Here is a 19194-nt window from a genome sequence, read left to right on the forward strand (position 1 = left end):
TCTTTTTTTTTTTTTTTAAAAATAATATTCCATTCATTTTCATTTCCAAAAAAATGGGGGCCAAACAGGTCCATTCATATTACCAATTTCATATTGGAAGCACTTGTCATACATCCATAATTAGTCAATATAGAATAATTGTTAAAAATGAGTATAAAAATTGTGAAGTTCTATTTTGAAGAGAAAGAAACAAGAATAGTATAACAATGTGTAAAGTACATATGCTCCTAAATAGTAATATAATGGAAAATCAGTTTTAGTCAACACAACATATAGAACATGTCATACACCTAAAAGGGAGCTTTCAACAAGTCATTTTAAAGAACTGATTCGATTTCTATACAATATTCGATTTAAATTGTGGAAAAAGAAAAGAAAGAAAAAATGGCCGAGAAATTCAATCCCCAAAGCATACATTCCTGTCCACTATCAATAATTATTAATCATAAAAGGTAGCTAATCAAATGTCATTACCAACTTCAACACCAAAAAAAAAATATATCTCAAAACTTTTAACAAAAGAAAAATAAACAAATTCTAATGGTATATCCCTCTCCTCAACTTCTTAAAAGCATGCATCAAGGAGACAGCAGCAGCACAGGGCAGCCAAACTGCATTAAATTTCAAAATCAAATCTCAATACAAGTGGCAAAATCTGACCTTAATAATTATAAATATATAAATAAATAAATAAATATTGAGATACTGACTTCGGAAAAAAATTAAAATTTAGCTAGTTGTTAGACGATGTACAAAAAGGTTTATTTATTTATGGATAAAAGTGGTGAAAATATCAAATTCGCGTTGAGAAATTCAGCAAACTTGACTGCCGTAATTTAAAGTATTACGATATTATTAGTTCGAAAAAAAAAAAGTATTAAAAAACAATAATTCAACTTTACTGACCCCTACCATCATCTTATATATTATACGTTTAGCCATTGTACAAGCCCATTTTTCAGTATTACACTTTTCTTCGAACTTATTTTCAAATGCATATTCTCTTAATAAAATAATATTATTCGTAAATTTAAATTCTTTTCCTATTTTTCAATCACGCATTTTCCAAAAATTCACTGTTCCAAAATCTATTTTTGCTAAATATTAGGACTCCAAACAAGGGCTTAGGAATTAAAATCTGAGGAAATTACAGTAGAGGTCCTCAACTTATTGGACATATATCAACTAGGTCATCAACATGCCATTTTAGTGACTATAGACGACAACCTTTTTTGGGTTTTGCTATTTGTACATTAGAGCATTGACACCCCGTGTACAGCCACCTCACAATGGGAGGTTCTCGCCCAATAAAAAAGTCATGTACCCCATTCTAAGGGGACATGTACACCAAAATATCAACCCTGATGTACACATGGCAAAAGCCACCTTTTATTTTGTAGCACTTGAGTCCCTCATCGATGAAAGGGTCAAATCATAAAATCGGGACACAAATACTAAGACAAAATGTAGGTGACTAATGCTGCAAAACGTTAAGCCGAGGATCTACATGGTACATTTTTTATAAGTTTAGGGATTCCAGTTATAAATTTTTCCTTGAGTTTTAAGGTTCTTGTCAAATTGAAGAATTATGTGTTCCCAACCAACCAAAATTCCCACCCCTACGAGGCGTACGGGTAACTCAACTCTCCCGAGTCGCTAACCGAGTTGACTGGCACCAACTCATCGAATCAATAACCACTCCTACATATTTTGATTATCAAACCCCGATCCATCAGATCTATAATCCAAATTCCAAGTTTCCCATTGAAAAGTGGATACATACGATACACATGTAAAACAAAAAAACAACAACAACAACATGCATTAATGTAGAGAATTTGAAATCTGTTCATACCAGCCTTCAATGACACCGCTGCTTGATTTTTGCTGCTGTGGCGGTGGAGGAGGCGCAGCGTATTGCGGGGGATAGCCTTGCGGTGGGTAACCTTGGGGTGGGTAACCTTGCGGTGGGTACCCCTGTGGTGGCGGGTATGCATCCTTCGGATACCCTTCCGGTGGATAACCTAATCAAATATAACTCAAATTTCAATTCAAGCATATCAAATCAAACCAGAAAAATTGTAATTAAAGGAGTTTATAGACGTGCCTTGAGGGGGAGGAACCCCAACTGGTGGCTGATTCTGACTGTAATAACTCATAACTTTTTTTTCTCTTAAAGGCTGCTATTCGGGTTGAGGGATTTTTTGTTGTTCAGACTTTAGGGTTTTGAAATTGAGAAACGGGATTTCCAGGTTTTTATAGGTGAAGCAGCCACCGAGAGAGACGCGTTAAGGATAACTTCGGTTCTACGTAACGTAATATGATGGAGTGAGGATTCTATGCGGTGGTTAGACGCGGTTTCAAATTAGTATTCAGGAAATTTGCACTATTAGTCCTTATACTATGGTCTCGCAAATCATGTTGGTCCCACCTCATTTATGTTTTATCCTTTAAATTACTCGTATGTATTCTAGTGTTCTAAAATGCACACATAGTAGTGGCAATGGGCCGAGCAATCGCACGAGCTCGGGCTCGGCTCGTTCAATTTGGGCGAGCTCGTGGGCCGAGCCGAGCTTGGACTCGTGAGCTCGTCAATTTTTTCTTTTTTTAAAGAGTGTTACAAATAAATGAAATAATAGAAAATATTTTTAAAAAAAATAAAAAGTGTTAAAAAATACAAATAATTTAACGAAAACAATTTTTTATTTTTTTGTTTATATCATATTGTAATATTTTTTATAAAGTATAAAATATTTATATAATGAAGACGAATTATTTTTTGAAATACATTTACAAAAAATATATTTTTTTGATTTCTTTTTAAAGTAGATAAAATGTAAACCCTCCTCTTTTATTTAGGTTTGGAACCGGCTACATCAATTTTAAGTAGGCGGAGTTAAAAATTGTACAGGAACAACTTGTTGTAACGTGTACAATTTTTTAAAGAAAATTAAATTTAACGATTAAAAAATAAAGAAATTTTGATTAATATAATTAAATCAAATATCACTTACCTGTGTCACATACAATTTCAGCGTATTTATCTTATAGTCGAAAATGAGCGTCCTGTCAATCTTTCACGCACATTAATGCTTCCAAAACATTTTCTTTCAGTCAGCTCCTGACATCGGTAACCGGAGGTGTCAGCAGATCTTTCGTAATTGTCGAAACAATTGGCCAATGTCTTTCATACTTTCGTCAGAATTCAATTACTTCTTCTGAACTTTTTTAAATTGTTCTGTCTGTTGGTATATTATAATTGACATAATCAATTAATTCACAGGCATCGCATTTTGAGTTTCGATCGATATTTGATGAGATGCAAATGTAAACGATATGGCACTAGATGAACACATTGCAGTTGCATCATATCTAAATGTATTAATGCTTTGAAATAAATTCATTATTTCGACATCATCTTCTTTAATTTTAGCAAAAGGAGTAGGTGCAGAGGGTACCCGACTAATATTCGCACCCATTTTTTCCGCATATAAATCATACATTCCACATAATGTTTGCTATAAAATCTTATAGGTGATAGGTGTATCAAGTATTAAAATTTTATTGATTTGATCAATTACGTATTTAGTTCCCGAAATATTATATTGGAGGTCCATTGCGCATGCTAAAGGAAATAACATAGGCAGTTCTTCCCAATATTTTCTAAACTTTAATTTCATAGCAATTAAAATTTCACTAAAAGCAGGATCATTTTTATATTTATGGAATGTTCTTGCAATTATATAAAGGCGTTCAAGAACCATACAGCTTGTGGGATAATAAACGCCGGATAAAATCTTTGTAGTCTCATAAAAAGATGTCAAAAATCGTTTAACTTTCAAAACTAAAATCCAATCGGATTCATTTAACATACCATCGTCATCACTTCTAACGTGTCTATTATTATAAAAGTCAGTTATTAAATTTTCGAAACCTTCAAATGACTTTAATAGCAAGTAAGTAGAGTTCCATCTATGACATACGTTGCTAATAAATGTTTTAGCAGTCATCACCCCTAGTTCGGCACAAAAATCTTCAAATATTTGTTTTCTACTAGGAGAGATAGTAATATATACTAATACATTCCTAATCTTTTGAAATTCATCCTTTATATATTTTAAATCATCTTGCACAATTAAATTGAAGATATGACACACACAACGAATATGAAACAAATACCCACCAAAATCAGGTTGAAGTGTCCTACACAATTTATCGACGACTACGTTATTAACACTAGCATTATCAAAAGTAAAAGATCGAATTTTAGTCTCGCAATAATATTCTCTAACAATACTGATAATAGTATTATATATGTTATTAACATTGTGAGGAAACTCAATAATTTTAAAAGCAATAATTTTCATATGCGTGCACCAAAGTGGGTCTATATAGTGTGCGGTTGCAGCTATATATACTCTTTTATTAACTCCTTCTCATATATCAGAAGTTAAAAATATAACACCCCCATATTGTTGCAACTCCATAATTAATTGTTGTTTTGAATTATTGAAATAATTTATTGTATCGGCACGAAGAGTGTTTCGACTTACCCCAACGTACCTCGATTGTAGATATTCTTTCACGAACAAGAGGAAGTGTTAGTTGTCTGCAATAGTCAAAGGCAACTCAGTGGCGGCAACAAATTTTACCATTCTGGTTCGAGTATTGTCTTCCGAGTACACCCACGTGGATAGGGGTGAAGTTGTAGAACCGGCGCCTAGACTGTCAAATTGCAATTGTGTTTGACTAATTGGAAGAAGTCCATGTCTGACCGCACATGCTTTGTAGTGGCGGTTGAGATGGGTGGTACCAATTCCTTTTTACCATGTCAATTTTTGTTGGCAGTATTTACATACTATTTTAGATTCTGCAAGGCCATTGACGACTTTTTTCTGTTGAAATCAACTTAAAGTGGTCCAAACATTTTGCTTGTTTTTTGGCCTTTCGCTTTCCCTTCACATTTGGGATATTTAATTCAGCATCTTCATCCTCACCTTCCACTTCGGGAACGTTAATATCATCCAAATCAATTGGATTGTGGCTTCCCTAAATGTGAACATCTTCAGGTATCGGTAGATCATTTAGCCCGACAAATTCATTTGGAAATTGACTTTGCGGCGTCCTAGGCGATTCGCCATGATGTGGCCTACATTCTGTATCGAATAAGCTTTCAAGAAATGAGCGTCGATCCATTTGTTTGATTGTTTATGATGAAATCTTAACTAGAAGAATATAAATGTAGTGAGATTGTGAGAATTGAGAATTGGATGAATTGAAATTGTAACTAATAAGTTGTAAAAATTGAATTGATATTGTATATTTTTCAGCACAAATGAGTAAAAACTCGATAATTGATGTTGTTGACATCCGAACTCCGATCTGGTATAAAAAGTTCGCTAACCCCACCTCAGTTAAACGTAAGTTCGGCCCACACTCCCAGGTCGGAGTTACCCACCGTTACCTTAGAAAAATATCATGATTATCCCTTGTCACATCACCCTATCAATCAGAGACACTTGCCACAAGTTATGTCATCGCCGCCCGGAACAACCAATTCCAAGTCCTCGAACTCCAGCCCCTTACAGGTCATCATTACCTGGGTAATACATTGACACATGACCACCGGCCTCATTGACCAATCACAGGAGAATTTGGCGACCCAAGTTCCGAGCTCGGCACTGTTGCTGATTTGATGCAATTTCGGCTGAAATTAGGTATAAATAGTTGAAAAGGACCCTTGTAAAAGCAGAGCGAATTCATATAACGACTTATGGCATAATCACACTAAAATGACATCTTTGTGGTCTTTTTAAGCACAAATCGCCTTTTTTCTTAAAATTGGTTCAAAATTATCCTTGCTAATTTTGATATCAACAGTTTAGCGCTAGAAGGAGGACCCTAATTGTGAAAAATAGTTTTATTCGCTCCACAAAAATTTCTAGAGCCATGAGTCATAGCTCAAGTTCCAGAAATCCATCTCACGCCCACCTTCATGAAACAAATATACCACTGAGTTTCCCACAACGGCAGGACTCTCAAATGATCGCAATGAGGGAAGCCCTAGAAATATTGACAAATGCAGTAGGACGACTGGAAAGGAGCCACACCCATTTGTCCCCACTAGATATCGAGGTGGAATCCCCTGTAAGGACAAAGGCAAAGCGTCCCCCCACCAAAAGGACTCTCCACTTTTCAAGAGGTGAATCATCAAGAAGCCAAACCGACAAGGCCAAAAGTAAGAAACCCGAGGCGAGAAGGATTGCAAGTGTGTTTGACAGATTGGGGACCCATCACTCGCTAACTCCTACGCAAGGAGAAACCGACCTGAAACGTCCTTTGGAACAAACAGAACCCGAACTAAGGGCGCTTAAAAAATGCATCGTCGAACTGGAGGCTAAAAACAAAGGTGGCATTGAAGGTTACCAAACCAAACGACATTCCCCCTTCACTGAGGATGTCCTTATGGAATCACTACCTGAAAAATTGAAAATTTCCCAGATCGCCGCATACGAAGAGGATAGTAACCCCCTTAGCTACCTTGACAAATATACCTCGTGGATGGAACTACATGGGGCAAGCAACGCAATCATGTGCCGGGCATTTTCCCTGACTCTAAGAGACAAAACCCAAAGATGGTTTAGGAGACTACATGAAAGGTCGGTAAAAGATTGGAATGATCTAGCCACGGCGTTCTTGGCCCAGTTTATGGGCTCCAAGGCTAGAACTACACCCAAAGAACGTCTAGTGAGCATCAAGCAGGGAAGAAGTGAATCCCTCAAAAGCTATCTGAGTAGGTTCAACAAGCAATCCATGGAAGTGGAAAAAATATCTGACGATGCGGCACTCATGGCCGTATTAGCAGGACTAAGACCCAAAACGAGATTTTGGTGGTCAGTACACGAGGACGGTCCAAGGACTTATCACGAGTTCCTAAATCGAGCTGAGAAATACATAAGCGCTGAAGAAGCAACCTCTGACCAAAAGGAAGCAAGACGCGAAATTGACCTCAGATGTGGTGAAAAAAAAAAACCATGCCGCAGTCCTCAACCAGAAAGAAAGAAGGACAGGAGAGAAAGAGAACGTCCCAGCGCTCAGCCATACAAGTTCCAGGAGTACCACCCACTCAAAGCCTCCTTGGAAGAGGTATTCAAGCAAGCCAATACAAAAGAAGCATTTCACAGACCTATAGTCCTAAAGGACGGATAGGCCGGACAACGCAGGGACGATACTACTAATATCACAGGATGATGGGCCATGACATTGATAACTGTCAGGATTTAAAAGAGGAAGTTGAATCCTTAATTCGAAGAGGTCGGTTATAAGAGTTTGTTGCCAAGCCAAAAGAAGCAGATAGACCTACGACGCAGCAGCCACTGCTACAGGGGACTCCCACACGAGCCCAGTAGGTAGTCCCTAACCGTAACCCACCCCCACATGCCGAAATCAAAATGATGGTGGGCAAAAATCAGTATGTCGAAGGATCCAGAAGGGCCAGGCGAAGGCAAGCCCGAAGTGCAAAAATCATGCCGAACTACTGGAATCAAACCCCTAAGACTGGCATAGACCCTGAATCGTTCTGGTTTACGGAAGAAGATTATGAAGGAATCCTTCAAGACCAGAGTGACGCCCTGGTAGTCACAATGACGGTTGTCGGAGTAAAAGTCCACCGCACTCTCTTGGACAATGGAAGTTCGGTCAACATACCATACTCACGAACCTTAAGGCAGTTGGAAATATCAGTCCGTTACCTCCAATCGTATCCAAGGAAGCTACAGGGATTTTATGGGGATCCTATCGGAGCTCTAGGTCAGATCGTCTTTATTGTGGAGCTGGGCGAAGCTCCTCGCCAAAGAAGAATCCTAGCGGATTTTGTGGAGGTTAATTTACCGTCCAATTACAACGCAATATTGGGGCGGCACATTTTGCACGAACTAAAGGCTGCCACGTCAATTTATCATTATTGTATGAAATTCCCCACCCCTTACGGGACTGGAATTATCCAAGGAGATCAAGCCACTACAAGGGCCTGCAACGTCAACCTGCCAAGGCCACGAGTTAACATGCTAAGAAATAGGACGAACACACAAGCCAAGGAAGCCAGACCAAAGAGGCCAATCATTGCAGATCTCTTGGAGATCGACATAACGGAAAAGAATATCAAAAAACCCACAGATGATCAATTATCCTTTGAGGAGAAGGAGGTGGATCCACATCCTTACCACAGAGTTATGGTAATCTCGTTGCCTGTGGTTGGGGTAACCATCTCCAAAGTCTTGGTGGATACAGGAAGCTCTCTGAACATCCTATTTAGCTACACCCTTAAATGGATGGGTATCCCTGCTAACTTTCTTCGACCCTATCCAAATATGGTCCTAGGATTAAGCGGAGCCTTGACTTCTGCCAAAGGATCAATCATACTCAAAGTTGAGTCGGGATCAGCACCTCGGCAGTTGAAGACGAACTCCGAATTCGTGGTGTTCGACATCCCCTCCCCTTATGATGCTGTGATGGGACAGCCCCTACTCTTCAGCCTGAGAGCAACAGTTTCCCTATATCACTATTCTATCAAGTTTCCCATACCCCATGGTGTAGGGGAAGTCAAAGGAAATCGGGAGCTCACTGAAAAATGTCAATGGAAAACCTGCGCCAGCCATCAACGCAGCTCCCTACGAGTACATATGGCAAACATATGGGAACCCGAACTCATTCCCTTAGACCCACGGATCAGGATCGAAGGCAGAGAACCCGTTGAGGAACTAGAAGGAGTTTTGAGTCTGTGCTAAGGACTAAACAAAGGAGCTCAAAGTCGGGTGCGAGTTGCAGCCCTCTACGCGAAGCAAGATTGTAGCTTTCCTTAAAGAGAACCTTGATATCTTTGCCTGGGATCACAGTGACATGAGAGGAATAGATCCTAATATTGCATGCCACAAATTACAGGTGGATCCTTCAGTTCTGCCAAAGCAGCAAAAACGATGACCTCTGAACCCCGAAAGATATGAAGCACTCAACAAAGAGCTACAAAAGCTATTGAACAACAGTTTCCTCTGAGAAGCGAAATACTTGAACTGGGTCGCGAATTCGGTCTTTGTGAAAAAACACAACGGAGATTGGAGAGTATGCATAGATTTCACCGATCTCAACAAAGCATGCCCCAAAGATAGCTTTCCATTGCCGAGAATAGATCAAATGGTGGATGCCACCGCCGAAAATGAGCTACTCAACTTCATGGATGCGTATTTCAGATACAACCAGATACCAATGTACGGCCCGGATCAGGAACATACCTCATTTGTAACTGATCGAGGTCTTTACTGTTACAGAGTAATGCCATTCAGTTTCAAAAATGCTGGCGCCACCTACCAGCGACTTATGAATTCCATGTTTTCCTAGCAGATCGGAAAGACAATGGAAGTGTATGTTGACGATATGCTGGTCAAAAGCATCAAGGCCAAGGACCACTGTCAACACCTAACTGAAATATTTGATATATTGAGGAAGTATGGAATGAAGTTGAACCCGAGGAAATGTGCTTTCGGGGTCAGTTATGGAAGATTCCTAGGTTAATGTAAACAACCGAGGAATTGAGGTAAACCCTGAAAAAATACAAGCTACCATCCAAATGAAGCCTCCAACCAAATCCAGAAAAGTACAAAGTTTAACCAGAAGGGTTGCCATCCTCAGTCAGTTCGTCTCCAAATCTACGAACCACTGCAAACCTTTCTTCGACACGTTACGAGGAGGAAAGAAGTTCGAATGGATCAAAGAATGCCAGGACGCCTTTAACGAGCTAAAGAGACAACTAGCCTGACCTCCGGTGCTTTCAAAAATTAAGGCAGGCGAGGCCTTGAAGATATATTTATCTGTTTCAGAGCGTGCCATTAGTGTCATTCTAACCCGAGAAGAAAATGGAGTTCAACATTCGATTTATTACGTAAGCAAAGCGCTTCACGAAGCCGAGCTCAGATATTCAGCTGTAGAAAAATTGGCATTCACCATGCTGATGGCAGCGCGAAAACTGAGGCCATATTTCTTGGAACACCCCATTGAGATCCTGACCAACTCTCCATTGAGGCAAACACTACAAAGGCCCGATACCTCTGGACGGATGGTAAAATGGACAGTGGAGCTTGGACAATTTGACATCAAATACACGCCTCGTTCCTGCATAAAGGGTCAGGCACTCGCCGACTTTGTCTCTGAGTTCTGTAACGTCCCAATTGAAGAACAACAGAAAGAAACCCCTTGGAAACTTTATGTCGACGGTTCATCCACCGAAGAACGATCTGGAGCCGGCGTCGTATTAATCAGCCATGATCACTGCATGTTTTGGAAGCCTAGCCATTTGACTTCAAAGCCTCAAATAATGAGGCTGAGTATGAAGCTCTTATTGCTGGAGCAAGGATGGCCTCGAGACTAGGGATCTCCGACCTAATCCTACACAGCGACTCCCAACTAGTCGTGAATCAGATCAACGGTGTATATATGGCGAAAGAAGACAGGATGAATAGCTACCTACGAGTTGTGAAAAAAGAACTTGAAAGGTTCAATACCACCCAAGTCAAACAAATTCCCCGATCTCAGAACAATCACGCCGATGCACTGCCCAGCCTAGCCACTAGTGAGGAAATCGAGGAGTTCGATAGCATCCCCATAGGAAGAATATCCCTACCGTCCACCGAGCTGGATAAAGTGGTCCTTATGATGATAGACCCCAAACCAACTTTTGAAAATCGAAAAATACCCTAAAAACTCTGCAGAGGCTAGAAAGCTCCGAACAAGGTCAGCCAGGTATACTCTCATTGATAATATACTATACAAACGGGGATATTCCACACCCTTGTTAAGATGCTGGAACGAAAAGGAAGCTCAGTATGCCCGGCAAGACATTCACGAAAGAATATGTGGAAACCATTCCGGCGGACTCTCACTAGCCCACAAGATCATACGACAATGATACTTTTGGCCTGCAATAAGACGAGATTCCCTTGAATTTGTCAAAAGATGCGATAAGTGCCAGCGCCTCACCCCCATCATAAATACTCCACCGCGCGAACTGAACCCAGTAACAGCACCTTGGCCCTTTGCAAAATTGGGGGTTGACCTAATTGGACCCACGCCTGTTGGAAAAGGAGGGGTAAAATTCGCCATCATCGCAATGGATTATTTCACTAAATGGGCCGAGGCAAAGCCCCTTGCCACCATCACCGAACAGAAAAAAACCAACTTTTTGTGGAAATCAGTGATCTGCAGGTTCGGCATACCTCACTCCATTGTTACGGATAATGGAAAACAGTTTGACAACTTAAGACTTTCGAATTACTGCGAAGAGCTTGGCATCAAGAAACATTTCTCATCACTAAACCATCCACAGGCAAACGGCCAAGTCGAAGCCATTAACAAGATTATTAAGCACACATTGAAAGCAAAATTCGACTTGTTTAAAGGAGGATGGGCCGAGAAACTCCCCAATGTGTTATAGTCTTATCGAACTACTGCAAGGACAATCACAGGAGAAATCCCGTTTTCACTGGCTTTCGACATAGAGCTCGTGATCCCACTAGAAATCAACATTCCTTCGCTGCGCATAACTGATTACTACGAAGAAAGGAACCACATAGCTCTTCACACGGAACTCAACCTAATCGAAGAAAAAAGGAACAACGTCGAACTCAAAAATGCCGTTTACAAACTGTGGAACGCCAAGTACTATAATAAAAAAGTGCGAAACATGGAATTTGAGGTAGGATCCCTCGTCTTTTAGAAAGTATTCCTCCCCACAAGAGAGATCGACAGTGGATGCTTGGGTACGAATTAGGAAGGTCCCTATCTAATAACGAAGGTCCTGCTAAAAGGAGCATATGAACTGGAAGACTTAGGGGGTAGATCCTTACCCCACCCTTGGAACGCCGAACACCTTAAGCAGTACTACCAGTAAACGGAGAAAGTCTCCTTGTAATGTCGATCACATCAATAAAAAGGGACTTTCCATTTTTCTTTGAACATTTTACTCAGCAATCTATCAGAATCTCATAAAGCCCTGCTCCATAGGCAGGCCGACCTAAGGTCATATGTGCTGCGACACTTAGTGGAAGATTCCTCTTAAAGAATCTCATAAAACCCTGCTCCATAGGCGGGCCGATCTAAGGTTGTATGTATTGTGACACTTAGTGGAAGATTCCTCTTAAGGAATCTCATAAAGCCCTGCTCCGTAGGCAGGTCGATCTAAAGTCGTATGTGCTGCGACACTTAGTGGAAGATTCCTCCTAAGGAATCTCCCCTCCAAAGGCCGTACATGGTACTATATTTAGTAAAAATGCCCAATGTATATGCCTGGATCGGAAAGCAAGTACTACACAACTAAGTAAAATTCATTCAATTTTTGCCAAGTCTGTGAGGAAAAACCATACTGAACATAAACAATTATCCATTCCAAACAAAATGTTATAAACAGTCAAAACAAAGTTCAAATTGCAAGTCAAAAAACAAATTGACAAACTAAAATACCAAAAATCAATGTTTTTAACATCCTGAGCTGCCGGTGATACCCGGACTCTAGCAGACTCCGACAACCTCCGCAACTCCTCCTTCTGCCCCTCTAGTGCCTCATCCAGAAAGGCCACATCAAGATCAGGTCTCTCCTTCCTGATGTGCCCCCACCAACTCCTCCAGGGCTACTACGTAGACATCCTGGGCCACGATGTCAAACTCGGAGGACTCCTTCCAAGCCTCCACCGCCCTGCAATCTTGGCCTCAGCCTCTTCCGCCCTTTTTGTGGCCTGTCTCGCCCTTTCGTTGGCCTCTTGTACCTTCTAGATGGCCTCTCTGACTTTGCCGCGCTCTTCTTCTGCCCGAGCTCCGGCCTCTTCCTCCGAGGCCCTCAACACCTTGATCTCTTCCATTAGTCTCTCCTCGACATCGAGCCTAGAGTTCAGCTCGATCCCCATCTGATTCAGCTTCTCCTCATACTCCTTCTCCCTCAGAGCAAACTGGGCTTTTTCAGCCTCCATGCTATTGTAAAGATTGAAGGCCTAGTCTTTTGCCTCTATGAGTTTCTCAGCTCGGACTTCACCTGTTTTTCAAAAATAAAAAATCAAGTAAGTCATTAAAACATTTATAAAATTAATCAAAAAATCAAGAGGTATACCTTATCCGCTATTGCCATCATGTATAAAACTGATCGGTGGCCATGAAGCTGAGCAGTGACCAAGGCCTCACCAATGGGCATCTCGCTCAGATAGCCCTGCTCTCTCTCACCCCAGCTCCGGGTAAGTAGGTTGGCCGACTCCCTCAAAGGTGAAGTGAGCGCGACAGTTATTCCTCTGGAAGGAGAAGGAGCTCGAAGATAGTCCAAAAATATCTCTGGTCTGTGTCCCACCAAACTTTCCCAACTCGGCCTCTGTAAATCTGGGCACCGATCTTACAAGTTCGCAGAACTGGTCCCAACAGCAGATGGGACAATCGGGGATGGCAACGAGGGGGACGGCAGGGTCGGGCTCGGCAAAGGCACTGCCTCTGGAATTCTCAGTGATGTCGGGGGCGCAGATTGGTTCCTCTTCAACTGAACCTCCTCCTTCACCTCTTCAGAACGGCTCTCCATTCGTTCTGGGCCTTCTCTCTTTTTTCCCTTAGCTGCAGTCGCCGCCTTAGTTGCCTTGGAGCCTCGCATTTAGTCCTGACGATCTGAGAAAGCAGCGAAATGCTCAAAAAATATGTATATGCATAAAGAAATTATAATCGCGAATGAAGATCAAAATATTACCTGAACTGGATGGAGCCAAACTTGAAGCTCGTACTTGCAACAATCTGGCCTGGTATAAGTTCAAATATGAGATTACAAACTTACAGGACCTTTGCTTTTTAGGTAACGATCTTATTACCTTAGCTCGTCTCTGTGTATCTTTGGTTAACGTCTCCTTCTTGTAATCTGTACGAAGAAAAAAATACTGAGGTCAGCACTTCGTCAAACATACGCCTTGCTCAAAGACTAAAACCCAAAAAGACACTTACATAACGAATAATAGAGCCTGGGACCATGTCCTCCCTATTTAGCTCGACAGAATGAAACCGCCACTCCCCCGATACATAAAACCATTCTTCCTTTCATTTTTTAATTGAGGAAGGGATGTCTAACACCAAAGAACCTCCCGTCCTGGGCCTAACATTGTTGTACCACCAACCCGAGTTCTTCCCATCCTCCTTAAAAGTAAACAAAGAATCGAACTGCTGGACACTCAGCTCAGGATTCCCCATTTGGTTCCACAGAATAAGGGTGGCTATTAAGGTTCGCCACCCGTTAGGGCATAGCTGCGTGGGAGCTATGCTCCAAGAAGAAAGGAATTTACGAATCACCCTAGGAAAAGGAAGCCTAAGGCCAGCATGAAAGATAGCCGAGTTCAGAGCAACACATCCCTCAGGAGGAGTGTCAGCTCGGTCAGATTGCTATGATATTATCATAACTACCGAACTAAGAATGGCGTATTTAGCTCGCCAGCCGGCCAACACATCCCGTGTCACAACCGACCTATAAGAACTTGCCCTCCACTCCCCGAAATTACTCTCCTCAACATCCTTACTGGATCTACCTGCTCCCTTGGAACCCTCACGTCCTAAGTCTATCATAGGATGCCCTAAGTCAGTTGGGTTAACTACGAAAATAGGAATGGGGGTAAAAACTTCCCTACAACTAGAAGACGAACTCGTCGAGAAGGAGACTGACTCTTCCTGCTGGTTGCCCCAGGAATGAACTCTAGACTCGTCCGAACTCATTTATAAACTAGGAAAAGAAGCATAAACTAAAAGGAGGCAGCAAATAAGAACAGAAGGATACCTGGGAGATGAAATGGGAAAACGACCTCACTCGAATACGGGAATACGAACTTAGGGAAATCGCCCAAATATCTGAGAAAGAAAAACCAGTGAAATAAGAAGAGAAATGATTGACCAAAAAGGGATTCAAAGAAAGGGAAGATGAGAGGGCACGATCTGAGCCATTCATCCAGAAATAGAGGGAAAATATCAACGGTCCAAAAGTCTGGGAGACAAAACGACGTAGTTTTGGCCAAGCTTGTTGAAAAAGCTACTTATAAATGGCGTACAGCTCATCCACCTCAAAAGATGACACTTGTCACAGCCATAAATGTACTTTTTGGAGAAAACATCATTGAGGTCAGCTACCCTACGGTAGAGCTGACTTGAGGGGTAACTGTTGACATCCTAACTCTGATCTGGTATAAATAGTTCGCTAACCTCACCTCAGTTAAACGTAAGTTCGGCCCACACTCCCAGGTCGGAGTTACCCACCGTTATCTTAGAAAAACATAATGATTACCCCTTGTCACATCACCCTATCAATCAGAGACACTTGCTACAGGTGATGTCATCGCCGCCCGGAACAATCAATTCCAAGTCCTCAAACTCCAGCCCCTTACAGGTCATCATTACCTGGATAATACATTGACACATGACCACCGGCCTCATTGACCAATCACAGGAGAATTTGGCGACCCGAGTTTCGAGCTCGGCACTGTTGCTGATTTGATTGATTTGATGTAATTTTGGCTGAAATTATGTATAAATAGTTGAATAGGACCCTTGTAAAAGCAGAGCGAATTCATGTAACGACTTATGGCGTAATCACACTAAAATGACATCTTTGTGGTCTTTTTAAGCACAAATCGTCTTTTTTCTTAAAGTTGGTTCAAAATTATCATTACTAATTTTGACATCAATAGATATAATAAAAGAGAGTTGGAGATTTGGATTGGCAATTGATATGAAATTTTTTTTTGGGGGAAAAGGTATTTATAGTAGAAGGGGGGAAAAATTAAAAAAAATTTAATTCAGTGACCCAAACGGTCACTAAATTTATTCAGTGACCGAGTGACCTAAAAAAAGTGACTGTTTTGGTCACTTAGATTTTGTGGTTGGACGACCGGCTACGAGCCACGAGCCTGGCTCGTTACAACGAGCCGTGCCCATGAGCGGCTCGCCTCCCGGCAAGGCCCGCTCGGCTCGTGCTCGGGCTCGTGATTTTACTAGCCCGAGCCCCCTTTGACATCCCTATGCACACATATGTAAAGGATGGTAAAAAATCAATGTTTTAAAATTCGGACCCGGCATTGACCCAGAAAATAAAAGGGTCGAGGGTTAAAGGGTCGAATCAAGAACTGAATATCTAAAAAAGATAAATAAATGTATTTTCAAACAGTATACAATAATAAATTATAGTACCATATTGTTAATGAAAATATTTGAAGAGTTTTCTAATTTTTTATTAATTAAAATAAAATAAAAATACTTAATTAACTCAATTAAATAATTAATAAAAAAGGGGGGATGAGTGAAGAGAATTGTAATTAAATAGGAATAAACATTAGTGACTGGAAAAAAAATTGAGGCTGAGATTTGTCTACAGCCATATACGTGTGCTTTTGGTTTGTCCCACATCGAATTCACACTGGAAAACCACTGGAAATCAATTCTATAAATGGGTGGGCCAAGTGACCGATTATAACTTTTCGGCCCTTTAGACGAAAATTTCCACTGGAAATCAATTCTATAAATGGGTGGGCCAAGTGACCGATTATAACTTTTCGGCCCTTTAAACGAAAAAGGCTAGAAGTTGAAAAACGTATTGCCTTTAAATCAAGCAACCGGATAAACCGGTTCCGGGTCTCTTATTAGTGCGTAAGGTTTTGTTTGGTATTCATTTTTTTCAAAATGTATTTTTTTCTCTTTTTTTTAACTACATATTTTTTATTAAAATAATATTACACGTAAATAAAATTTTTTTTTCTTATTTTTAAACCATACATTTTTTATCAATTTATTAATTTTAAAATATATTTTTACATAAAAAGGGCTTCCAAACACCCTCTAAATTGGTTGGTTAACCAGTTTTTTTAACAGTTTTAAATTAAATGGGTTTTAACTTTTAAGTATTTGGTAGGGATTAAAATTAAAAGGGTTTTAACTTATAAGTATATGTGCTTGTTTGTTGCGGATTAAAAATCAATTAAAATCAATTTTTTGACCGTTATTTCATTATTTCAGCCGTCATTTTTGAATTCTTCTCTCATAAATAAAATTCACTTTATCTTTAACGGTCAAAAAATCAATTATCAAAATCCTTACCAAACAATCTCCATATTTGATTGGGATTGAAATTAATTATTTTAATAGATTGTGATAGAAATTTTTGAACTGTGTGGTTGAAGAGTTGTGAGACCAATAAAATATGTGGTTAATATTGATTGTTTGATTTTGACTGAGATTAAACCTTCCAAACAAGCTGTAAGTTTAAATCGAATCGAATTTCGGATCGATTTCTAGGTTTAGCGGTTGAACTTTGATTTTAATAACATTGAAAAAAAATTTCATTCAACCGATACTCGAGGGCCTTGCCTTGAATAGGGTAGGAATTACCTGCCTAATCAGGTAAATGGGGGTGGTGGCATTGCCTCGAAACAGATACGAGAAACATAGAACCCTTTGCGCTACCCACCCTCTCTAAAGTTAATTTCAAATTTAAGGTTTTTATTAAACAAAAATAAAAAATTTATCATTATTTTTAAAGAGAACACAAGTTGCCTCATTTATATAGATTAATTTGTTTTTTCAAATAAATTAAGAAATCTTATTTAATATTTTTGAAAAAATAATTTTTGCCGAAGATTTTTCGAATCTACCATTAGTTATATTTGTACAATTTCAAGATTAAGTGGGAAATATTGATTACAACTAACCAAATTAAATAAATGTATATTAGTAAACGAACAAAAAAAAAAATTTCTCCACAAGGAAACTCGACTATATAATTGGGACAAAAAAAAAAAAGGAAACCCAACCTATATAGATGAGACAAATGGAATATTATTTACTGAACACATAAAAAAATAAAAGTAGAAAGTAAAATAAATGGGGTATGGGCCTCATTTATATAGATTAATTTGTTTTTTCAAATAAATTAAGAAATCTTATTTAATATTTTTGAAAAAATAATTTTTGCCGAAAATTTTTCGAATCTACCATTAGTTATATTTGTACAATTTCAAGATTAAGCGGAAAAAAATGATTACAACTAACCAAATTAAATAAATGTATATTAGTACACGAACCAAAAAAAAAAAAATTCTCCACAAGGAAACTCAACTATATAATTGGGACAAAAAAAAAAAAAGGAAACGCAGCCTATATAGATGAGACAAATGGAATAATATTTACTGAACACATAAAAAATAAAAGTAGAAAGTAAAATAAATGGGGTATGGGCCCTGCCCCACCCCAATCCTGCCCCGAACCGCAGCCTATATAGATGAGACAAATGGAATAATATTTACTGAACACATAAAAAATAAAAGTAGAAAGTAAAATAAATGGGGTATGGGCCCTGCCCCACCCCAATCCTGCCCCGAACCCATTTCATCCTGCTTTACTTGGATATGAAGATTGGGCAAGGTGACAAAAGTATCTGATCGGACAGGGGTAGGAATGGCCGCCCGTTGCCATCCTTAGCATATGCCCACATGTTCTTGATACGTTTTCATGATAATGCGGTCAACTTGTTAAGTTGCTCGCATATGTACACTTAAACGCTAAAATGTGCAAATATTTGTGTTAACATTTGTATCAAAATTAACCTAGCAAAGTTTAGGACATTTTTATAATTTAAAAAAAAAAAATAGCCCAAATCATCCAAGTCATTAATTATGTACAATAATCTGCAAGATTTTGATGTTTAGATAAATAAAAATCAGAACAAATTTTACATAGAGTTGCAAATTATCTATGAGTCCAAGCCCCCTTATTCTTCGATCTTTCCCTAGTTTTATCACCGAGTAATGCAAAATCTTGGATTGTTGACGATTGTGATGATGAGGAGAGGTTAACACTTAACAAAATATCTTACCATTTATAAATGATAATAATAATTCACGAGTTGAACTAAGGGATTTCGATGAAAATGATTTTTCATCGAATGACATAGAAGATGACTTTGTTGAGATTGAATTGGAATCCTATAAGGAATCAAACAACATTTAGGAATTTTTTAAGGCTAGTGTCCGTGTCTAATCTAATTGTATAAATTGATTACCAAGTAATTATAATATTTATGATTTTGAATAATATGTTTTTGTTGAAAATCTGAAGAATATGTATAAAGTAAAATAATTGTAGTATCTAAGATTTGGG

At 39.3% G+C, this 19194-nt stretch overlaps 1 protein-coding gene across 1 annotated transcript; it reads right to left on the reverse strand.

Annotated features, from left to right (window-relative positions):
- Positions 1 to 285: 285 nt before the first annotated feature.
- Positions 286 to 2302, reverse strand: LOC111410171 (cysteine-rich and transmembrane domain-containing protein WIH2-like). The gene is made up of 3 exons (XM_023040401.1): positions 2108 to 2302; positions 1856 to 2024; positions 286 to 611 (listed from the first exon to the last, which is right to left on the reverse strand). The coding sequence occupies exons 1-3, from the start codon at positions 2157 to 2159 to the stop codon at positions 566 to 568; spliced, it is 267 nt and encodes an 88-aa protein (XP_022896169.1). The 5' UTR covers positions 2160 to 2302; the 3' UTR covers positions 286 to 565.
- Positions 2303 to 19194: the final 16892 nt, after the last annotated feature.

The sequence above is a fragment of the Olea europaea genome, chromosome 15 (genome assembly GCF_002742605.1).
Source record: "Olea europaea var. sylvestris chromosome 15, O_europaea_v1, whole genome shotgun sequence".
In the NCBI taxonomy this organism is placed as follows: Eukaryota; Viridiplantae; Streptophyta; class Magnoliopsida; order Lamiales; family Oleaceae; genus Olea; species Olea europaea.

Bases quoted from the DNA above. Each gene is read 5' to 3' on its own strand.
- LOC111410171 (XM_023040401.1), bottom strand. From the start codon at position 2,159: ATGAGTTATTACAGTCAGAATCAGCCACCAGTTGGGGTTCCTCCCCCT. The intron at 2,025-2,107 runs GCACGTCTATAA...ATATTTGATTAG, and splicing joins TGGGGTTCCTCCCCCTCAAG to GTTATCCACCGGAAGGGTAT. The intron at 612-1,855 runs GTATGAACAGAT...AATTTAATGCAG, and splicing joins AGCGGTGTCATTGAAGGCTG to TTTGGCTGCCCTGTGCTGCT.